This window comes from Manduca sexta, unplaced genomic scaffold (assembly GCF_014839805.1).
Source record: "Manduca sexta isolate Smith_Timp_Sample1 unplaced genomic scaffold, JHU_Msex_v1.0 HiC_scaffold_1148, whole genome shotgun sequence".
NCBI classification, from domain to species: Eukaryota; Metazoa; Arthropoda; class Insecta; order Lepidoptera; family Sphingidae; genus Manduca; species Manduca sexta.
Window position 1 is genome coordinate 1 of NW_023591984.1, and position 9,813 is coordinate 9,813.

The window sequence follows — 9,813 nt, forward strand, 5'->3', positions numbered from 1 at the left end:
GAGTTTAACACGTTCAGGCAGACAGATGCAACTTTGTTTTATAATATATTTTTGTAGAACTTTTTAACAGGAACAATCCCGTCATACATCATTGTTCCATAAGTTTAACTGTTTACCCAGCGCACGCAACGGAAGCTCTCAAAAGTAATAAATTTTCCCCGTCCGCAAAATGTTTCATTACTGCTCCGCTCCTATTGGTCAAAGCGTGATGATATATAACCTATAGCACTCCACGAACAAAGGGCTATTCAACACAAAAAGAATTTATCAGTTCGAACCAGTAGTTCCTTCAATCAGCCATTTCTGCTCCGCTCCTATTGGTCATAGCGTGATGATATATAGCCTATAGCACTCCAAGAACAAAGGGCTATCCAACGCAAAAGATTTTTTCAGTTCGAACCGATAGTTCCTGAGATTAGTCATTACTGCTCCGCTCCAATTGGTCATAGCGTGATGATATATAGCTTATAGCACTCCACAAACAAAAGGCTATCCAACACAAAAATATTTTTTCAGTTCGAACCGGTAGTTCTTGAGATAAGACATTACTGCTCCGCTCCTATTGGGTATAGCGTGATGATATATAGCCTATAGCACTCCACGACCAAAGGGCTAACCAACACAAAAAAAAAATTCAGTTTGAACCGGTAGTTCCTGAGATTAGCGCGTTCAAACAAACAAACAAACAAACAAACAAACTCTTCAGCTTTATATAAGGCGCGTTGGGGTAAGATCGTAGGAGGTGTAACATCGTATAAATGAAATAACTTGCAATTGTGTTATAATTTTTGTTCTTAGACAACACTACCTGTGGCCCCATCTTATTCCCTACGTTCCACTAGTTCACATGAATGATTCCGTCAAATAAATAATGTTTACGGTGCTAACAAACAGAATATCGGCATTTCGTCGTTCCCTGGCAGATCCGGATTAACCCCATGCAAGAATTTGCCTAATTTTAATTTAGTATTTCCTGTTTTCAATTACTTTTGTAGTTATATAGTATCATAATGGAAATAAATCTTGTGACTTGTTTATTCAAATTTGTCGAAACACCTATATTCCCTGAGATCCGATCTTCACGCATACAATTATTTGTCGTTAAAGAACGGATAAAAATCGTTCGATTTAGCACTTGTAAAATATTGCAAGTTTGTGTCAAAATTTACACACGAAAACGTCTGAACTCAGTAATTATGTATTTTTTTATAGCTCATAGGAATGATCAATTTTGTTTATTTGTTATTTATTTCCACGTATATGTACTATTTCTTCGAATATTTTTAAAAATATCTACAGTGTCAATCGTGAGGGTAAGATCGTATGCCTAGAACTATTAAAAAAACAAAGTTCGCTTCTAAAAATATCTTACGAAATTTATTAAATTTTTTGAATGTTTATAAATGACTATCTAGATCAGAATATACTCTTTTTATGGATTTTAGAATCCCTTTAACATATACGGTTTTAGAGAGTAGTCCGAACTATACCTGTGAAGGTCCTATCTTTCTCACACATTTCTAAAAGTATGGTACTTTTTCAAAGCCTTATAAAACATTAACTGTTATATTTAAGAAATTTAAAAATATATACCATTTAGTATATTTAATAACATATAGCTAAGTTAATAATTCATTATGATAACTTCTATAGAATTTTTGTAAAAAAATATTTTGAGAACACTGTTTAACACGTCGAAAAAGCGTCCGATTTTACCCCAACGCACCTTAATAGTATAGATATCAGTCAGATTTATTTTTCTTATACTTAAGATTTCAATTATTCGCAAAATAAAGAGAAATAGCCGGTAGCCAAAGCGATGTTATTTATTAAGATATCAAATGATAAAATATCTTTATATTAATTGTAAGATAGACATGAAATAAAAGAACACGTCGAATTGAGACCGTACACCTTTTTTGAAGTTGGTTAAAAACTCTTTTTAGCCATGATCCTCTAAGGATACATCACCAGTTCTTTTATCGCCAGAAATAAAATAACTACCTACTTATCATTTTTACAACAATAGATAGCGTCTACCAGCTGGGGCGGGGGCAGGTCACGACGGAACACAACTTGCAACGCAATATTCGGCTCCTAATAAATGAGTATTATTTTATGTTTTGTATATAAGTGCGTCATTAGAGATGCATCACAGCAGGGCGGATTGACGGAGCGAGCGTGTCGGCGCACGCCGCATCATTGCGACCCGCTCCACCCCGTCCCGTCACAATAGACGTTACGCCGGTCACAGAAATCATACAGATCACATAAACCCTCTTTTCATGTGAATTAATAAAGCATGGCCTACGCAAGCAAAAAAAAATATCGTATTCGAAGTTTAAACAATCCTCAGTGACACCCTAGGACAAAAGATATTCGGAAGTCTGGTCTGATCTGATTAGTATTGTGCAAAAAAGGACATCGGTTTAGGTTAGATCTGGGATATTCAAGACGCCAGAATGAGTGAGCAACTGAAAACTGTTTCTGCAATGAATAAACTTTACATTGGAAATTTGCCGTTTGAAGCCGATGAAGCAACCGTCAGGCAGCTATTTGCAGAACAGAATTTAACGGTTGCGGATATTTCTGTGAAGCGAGGTGGTTACGCTTTTGTAGACTTTCCGGATCAGTCGGCAGCAGACCGTGCCATTGATAAACTACACGGTATTTATTACATAGAATTATTATGCACCTTATTAAATTTCTATATAAGAAAAATGATCATGCGTGTTCTAACATTTATTACCTTGATAAAGTGAATATGTTTTATAGTGGCGAAGGGTCCATATACCCCGATTCCTGCCGCTTCCCTTTATATAGAGTATATGTAAAATCTAATTATTACAACGAATTTCATTTACGCATATTAGTACCTATACTATGTTGTGTCGGGTTCCCTTTCGGAAATTTTCACATTTCGCTACTGTTGCCTACTATGGTTCATGTTTAAACAATTTTAACTATGGTATGTGTTCATATGTTTTGTACAATATTGAATAAGGGAACCTATGCTCCACTGTGAACGTTAGTATGCCTTGGGTAAATATTACATTTAGGACACCTATGTAACCAGTTTCTAACTAAAATTTAAAACTTCTGTTCCGACATCGACGGTAAATTGAGTAAATGTTTTGCTTTAGTTTCGATAGGAACCAACCGGATATGTGACAAACTACTTTCATGAGCTTTTATCGTCAGAGCTGAGAACCATTAGTTAATCTTGTTATAAATAGGTAATTTCTATATTTCTAACATAAGTGCTAGAGAATATAGGTATTATACAAAGGCTACAGTTAGGTTAAAGGTCTACTCAGACTAATTTAGAAATTTCGCACCACGTCGTGAGCTAGATATGACTAGAACTATACTATTATTTATCCTAGCGCCCCGCATTAGAAACATTTTGTCTGTACTCTAAGACCACGTATTGAACTATCACTCTATAGATTATTGTATAACTAACGTGAAATGACAACTTGCTTTTGTATTTCGTATATTGAATTAGTTTTCTGAAAGACCAAGTATCCCCATCCCTTCACTAATTCTTGCCTTTTTCTTTTCTTCAAGGCAAAACGCGCATACATTATTTTTCAGTTATTAAGTATGGCTATCATAAAGTTTTGGATTTTTTATTATAATCTGGTGACACCGACACACTTGCATATTTGGCCACCTGTATCTATGATAGATACAAAAAAAGTAATAATATGACAGTAAAACGATTTACGCCCCAATAAGACGATGTGCCAATTCAATGACCAGATCCTGAATTTGTGTTTACAACTCTATTATTATTGCAGATGGATTAGACCAATCAAAATTCTTTACATGGTTGTGATGACTTCGTTTTTATATCGATACACATAGAACGTATTTCATAATATTACGAGCGAACAAAGGCAGTCCAATAATAGATGATGTATTAAGACAAGTGATTGTATGTATACTAGTGGAACCTGGCGGATGTTCGCCTGCCATAGACCGCCTTCCACGTATCTACCTCATTTTAGACATCAAGACTAGACCTCTCATATTATTAGATCTTTGTTAACAACGCCATGTATCGGGTGATAATATCCTATCTTTTAATATGGAACCAATCATTCATTCATAAAACTTAATTGATATCATCGTTCAGACTGGAGGTTTCAGTGTAGAAGTTAAAAAAAACCATTGAGAGTTAAAAATACCATTGAGATTTTTTACTTCCAAAAACTCATGTTCTGACATTCAAATACAACAAAAATAAATCAGCAAAAACGATCGAGCTGTTCGCAAGTGATGCTCCACAGCGCTGGCCCAAGGATAGAGCGAGTGTAAGGTTCGCTCTAGGCACTAGACAGAAAGGCGCGCCAAAATGTGAAATAGTAATACGTTGTCGAACGAAAAATAAATTAGATTTTTGAAAACGCGCATTCATGTGGACTTATGAGTGTTCGACTCAGTGTTTGCATTTTGAGGATGTTTCCCGCTTTCGTGGCGAAATGCCGTAATTTTGTTCATATTTTGCTACGGACGGATATAGCGAATGAATCGTATTATAGGGTAAAATCGAGTTCGTTCAATTATTTATAACTAGTTATACTTTATTTCATGACGCTTATTACTGTTTCATAGAAGATTTCTTCGAATTTATAATAAATGTTAGCATTTTGATCAATTAAATTATAGTATTGCATCTCCGATCTGAGGAATTGGTTGGCGTTGATATAACCGTTACCACAAAATTTGTAAGAAACCTAATCCGTAACGGTCTCGAACGAAGGTGCCTATGGTTAATATTAATTAACTAGCTTTTGCCCGCGGCTCCACCCGCGTTAAAGTTTTTCAGGCTAAAGTTTTCCGTTATAAAAGTAGTAGTTTCCCGGGAGCCTATGTTCTTCCCAGGGTCTCAAACTGTCTCCATACCAAATTTCATCTTAATACGTTGGGTAGTTTTTCAGTTTAACACGTTCAGGCAGGCAGATGCAGCGGGGGACTTTGTTTTATAATATATTTTTTAGAACTTTTTAAGAGGAACAATCCCGTCATACATCATTGTTGCATAACTTTAACCGTTTACGCAGAAACTAATAATTTTTCTCCGTTTTTGCAACATGTTTCATTACTGCTCCGCTCCTATTGGTCATAGCGTGATGATATATAGCCTATAGCACTCCGGGATCAAAGGGCTATCCAACACAAAAATATATTTTCAGTTCACACCGGTAGTTCCTGAGATTAGCCATTACTGCTCCGCTCCTATTGGGTATATCGTGATGATATATAGCCTATAGCACTCCACAAACAAAGGGCTATCCAACGCAAAAAGATTTTCTCAGTTTGGGCCAGTAGTTCCTGAGATTAGCGCGTTCAAACAAACAAACAAACTCTTCAGCTTTATATAATAGTATAGATTAAGTAAAATGTTATTATATTATATCGCGTCCAAAAATACGGATTTTTAAAATCCTTATGTTTAAAGAATATTTATTGGAAGTTTATGGTAAAACTAAAATCGTCACCGAAAACAGGGCTCCAGAATCGCTCGTTTAAAACTAACTAGCTCTACCTTTATCAATTTGGCTAAGGCCGTCGTTGGCTCCATTATATCTACATTTGGCCATTGATTTATATTTTATACATATATATACATGTACAGCTAATATAAGTACTTTTATATATGACGAATGATGATAAACTTCTTTAAAGAAACCCATTTAAGAGAATTCTACAATTGACTTTAAATGTGGTGCAACAAACCTTTGACCTTGCACCATGCTCAACAAAAGTTAAACTTTTACTATCTACTTTAAGCCCCGTTTGCAATCTGTCGTAGTAGCAGCTACACTAAAACTGTGGTAAATTATTAAATAATGAAATATTTTTGTTGCAGGTTACCCGTATTGCGGCCTCCCTCTGATCGTTGAACCGTCGTTTGCAAATAAGAAAATGTAAGCACACGTTCGTTTGTACCGTTGTTTTGTTTTCGTAACGCTACGCACAGATAGTCTCCCAGTCTTTCACCGTACTATGGTTGTCAGTAGATAGATATTCTAAATTGTGTGAAAAAAAAATTAGTTTTGTAATGTTAAAAAAACCTATTTTTATTAGAGGTTATTTTTCAATCAACATAAAATTAGAGTAAAGTACAAACTAATTAAAAATGTTAGTCGTATGTAATATGTGACCAAATTGTGGTCACTAATAAAAAGCAATGGTTGTCAAGGCAGTCTCAGAAGGTATATTAGAGATTTCGTTGAGGGAGGGCATTAATTCTCTAACGTAACTTCCAAAGATTTACGTACTTAAGGCGATACCTCAAGGTCCATTTTCATACATTTTGTTTCACCTTTAATCTGGGTAACTAAACAAGTATTGGCAAGTAAAGAATTTAAATTCACGTCTAGTTAGTGATTAGTTCTCGCAGTTGAAAGAAAAACGTAAAAATAATTAATAATCATGGATATTTCGGCCTTTAAAATTTCGTCATATTAAATTGAAAAAATCCCAAGATCACTAATATACGTATTAACCCTATTAGAATAAACATATTTAATTGTGAACACTTTTATTAAAATTTATAAAACTACATTTTTATTACTTTTTAGACACTGACGTAGATCATTAAAATAATATTGTGGCTCAAGGCACCATGACAGTGACGTGTTTGTGGTCCGCGTAAAAAATGGTTTAGCATATCTGGTCTAGATCAATCACATTTGAGCGGAGAAATAGTTCTCAAAAAACGGTCCTATATTATGGTAATCCTTACAAATCCTTTACCATGGCACAGGTGGTCTCGGAACAAAGCTTTTACGGGAAGAACGTGAACGTCTGTTATTTAAGTAATTACGGTCCAATTTTATTGTTGTAATATCATATTACGTCATTAAGAAATGCCATATTATTTTACAGTTGTACTATCGATATCTGTCTGCAATATGGCGTTAAAAATGTTATTTCTTAAGAGCAGCTTTATTTAACATATAAACAATATTCAAATTACATGATTCTCTAATTTACGATATTTCATAGTAGTGATCTAGTGATCACTAAGTACTATGTGTAATTGTTATAGTTAACAATCACACATACGACATCACGGAAAATTGAAAATTATCTTGACACATTATTCGTAGTCGCAAGTACTGTGAAAAAAAATTGCCTTCGGTTAAATCTGTTAGTGAGTCTGAATGACAAATGGCTCGACGAGATGACCAATTGTGAATTTACTATTTTACATTGTTTGTGTTTTCGTCCCCTATCTAATGTATCCAACTTTAATTCGTCCAACCTGTATTGGAATTATGAATGGCAACAAAATACTCGCAAAAAAGTGACAGATAGTTTTAAATGAATGCGTCAGCCTCGCAGCAGGACACAAGTATATTTCAAACCCAAAAGTTTAAAGGGAGTTGGGCAGTCGTCATTTAACTGATACTTACCTACCGACTGACTGACTGACTGATACGACTTACTGTTCATTTAAAATATAAACTAAAAAATGTTTATTACATTCAGAATTCATTGAGTAAGTTACTCTTAATCTAATATTGTAGTATGGAATCTTTTACAGTAATATTTACTTTATCTTTTTGCAATAAGCAATCTACTTGATCAACCTAAATTCAAACTGTGGTTTATGTTGTAACTTGAGAATTGTGATAAGTTAAAAACATATCACGAAGATGTTTGAGAATAAAAGTTTTAAATAAAATTAGGATTGTAAGTACAGGCAATATATGGTATTACAAGAGATGGCGCTAGTAATACGACTCGACGTACCCACTACCTCGTCTATTCATTCGCCGCGAATCCAATATTAAATATTTTCTAGCCTGTCACGGTAAATTTAATATAGGAAACTCAATGTAAGCGTATTATACCTAGCTGGTATAGGTATATTTACGGGGTAATATAATTCACCTCAGGGCAGTTTATCAGTCAAGACAAAATTTACCTAAATATAAAATCTAGATACAAGTAGATACCCACCTACTTTATTCATAGCAATTGGTTATTAAGAGCACCGGTAGTGGGATAGCTGTCTTTAAAATATACAGGAGGTATAATGTTATATAAGTATCTACCGTCAGTGTATATTAAAATCAATGATTAACGCTGTTACAGTGACTGCCAACGACGGGTCAGGCATTTTTTTTTGTTTTTTTTGTTGTTAGCCTGGCAGGGCCGGCTTATACAAACACACCGGTCTCGCGGCTGAGTGCTTTAGGCACTGTGAGCTTTTAAGTGGCCATGCTGAGGGCGACCCTCTAAAGAGCCACGACCTCGGTTCAGGAAGGCCACTGAGAGAGGATGAGACATCAACGATTATGGGAATCGTGAGAGGTGCGCAAGCGACCTATCAGTCTACCTAGTTTACGTTGGCACGCGGACCGGAAATATCAAAAGGGTCGAGGGGACGGGGGACGCGGCGTGGTCCTCTGCGGCGAGGACGGAGCTGCGGGCGTGTAGAGTGTATTAGCTTTTTGAGCTACTCGTGCTTGAGGCAGATTACCAGAGTTATATCATCCTCTAGGTCTTTAAGAACGGAACGCGGCCATTTCGCGCGGTCGAAAGGAGTGTATTTCCAATTAAGCGTAATGAGCGTGTTCGGATGGTTGACCGCCTTATCGGAGTAGCGTCTGCTGGACCTGTGCATAAAATGCCTGACAGAGTAATTCCCTGTTTTATTGATTTTTTATACTATACTTAAGTTGCCTTTGTATGCCAGCTATTGAATTAAAACCTTTTATAATAATAAAAATATTTTTAACAAAAATATAAACCGCCTTCAAAAACCACTCAAAACCAAAAAATAATTTCACATAACAGGTACTTATATACTGGATACCAATTTTGGACTCGGTGCCTAATTGCCAAAACACAATGAAAATTGACGCCTCTGCCTACCCCTGACACGGGGAAAACGTGTTATGCTATATGTATAAGTATGTTAGAAGTACACTCAACCAAATCCAATGCAAAAACATAACTAAAAATGACATAAGAAAGCAAAGTTCGCGATTTTGTTCATTTGGACGACATAATTATTCTAATTTTTTTAGTTTCAAAACCAAACTCCTAAAGCGATTTTGAAAAAAAAATATGAGACCAATCTGGAGGTATATTCTTTCGAATAAAAAAAGAATTTTCCAAACCGGTTCATAAATAAGCAAGTTCTGAGGTAACAAATATACAAAAAAAAAAACACGTCGAATTGATAACCTCCTCCTTTTTTTGAAGTCGGTTAAAAAATATAATGTCGCATCACATAAATATAAGCTTTGTTACTTTGTTTGCAGAGTAAGTGTTCCGAATCTTCAGAGCGCTAGCACTACGCAGCTAAAAGAGAGTAGCAACGAATCGCCTTCCAGTGGCTGGAGGTAAGTAATTATAATAATTAGTTATTAGCATATTATTTTTTAATTCCTTTTATCGCAGAACTGTAAATGACAGTACTTTACGGAATTCGCTGTCACAATGCTGTACAATCCCTGTGAGCCATCAAAAAAAGATGATTTGCGAAGTAAATATAATATTAAACATGGGCGAATGTTCTACTACAGTTCACAAGATCATAATATGTCATTTAATGTGCATTTCAATCGTGTTTCATTATAATAAGATAAATACGAATATTGAAGTATAAAATTACAACTTGACATACATGTATCATAATGCTGTAAACATACAATAATAGATATGTTATGTGACAATTAGCCGTTTCGTGTTTCGAACTAAATGGAACTCTATCGCAATTCTTATTGATTCATTGGAACGTAGACAAATTACGCAACATATACTCACCGTAGTACAGAAACTTAT

The 9,813-nt window shown here is 35.2% G+C and overlaps 1 protein-coding gene across 1 annotated transcript; it reads left to right on the forward strand.

Annotated features, from left to right (window-relative positions):
- The first annotated feature begins 2,348 nt into the window (after window positions 1-2,348).
- Window positions 2,349-9,391, forward strand: LOC119191168 (insulin-like growth factor 2 mRNA-binding protein 2). The gene is made up of 3 exons (XM_037445059.1): window positions 2,349-2,667; window positions 5,879-5,936; window positions 9,291-9,391. Exons 1-3 carry the CDS (start codon window positions 2,463-2,465, stop codon window positions 9,373-9,375), a joined length of 348 nt encoding a protein of 115 aa, XP_037300956.1. The 5' UTR covers window positions 2,349-2,462; the 3' UTR covers window positions 9,376-9,391.
- Window positions 9,392-9,813: the final 422 nt, after the last annotated feature.

Coding starts and splice junctions, on each gene's coding strand:
- LOC119191168 (XM_037445059.1), top strand. CDS start 2,463: ATGAGTGAGCAACTGAAAACTGTTTCTGCAATGAATAAACTTTACATT. Junction 2,668..5,878: donor TGCCATTGATAAACTACACG/GTATTTATTACA, acceptor TTTTTGTTGCAG/GTTACCCGTATTGCGGCCTC. Junction 5,937..9,290: donor TCGTTTGCAAATAAGAAAAT/GTAAGCACACGT, acceptor CTTTGTTTGCAG/AGTAAGTGTTCCGAATCTTC.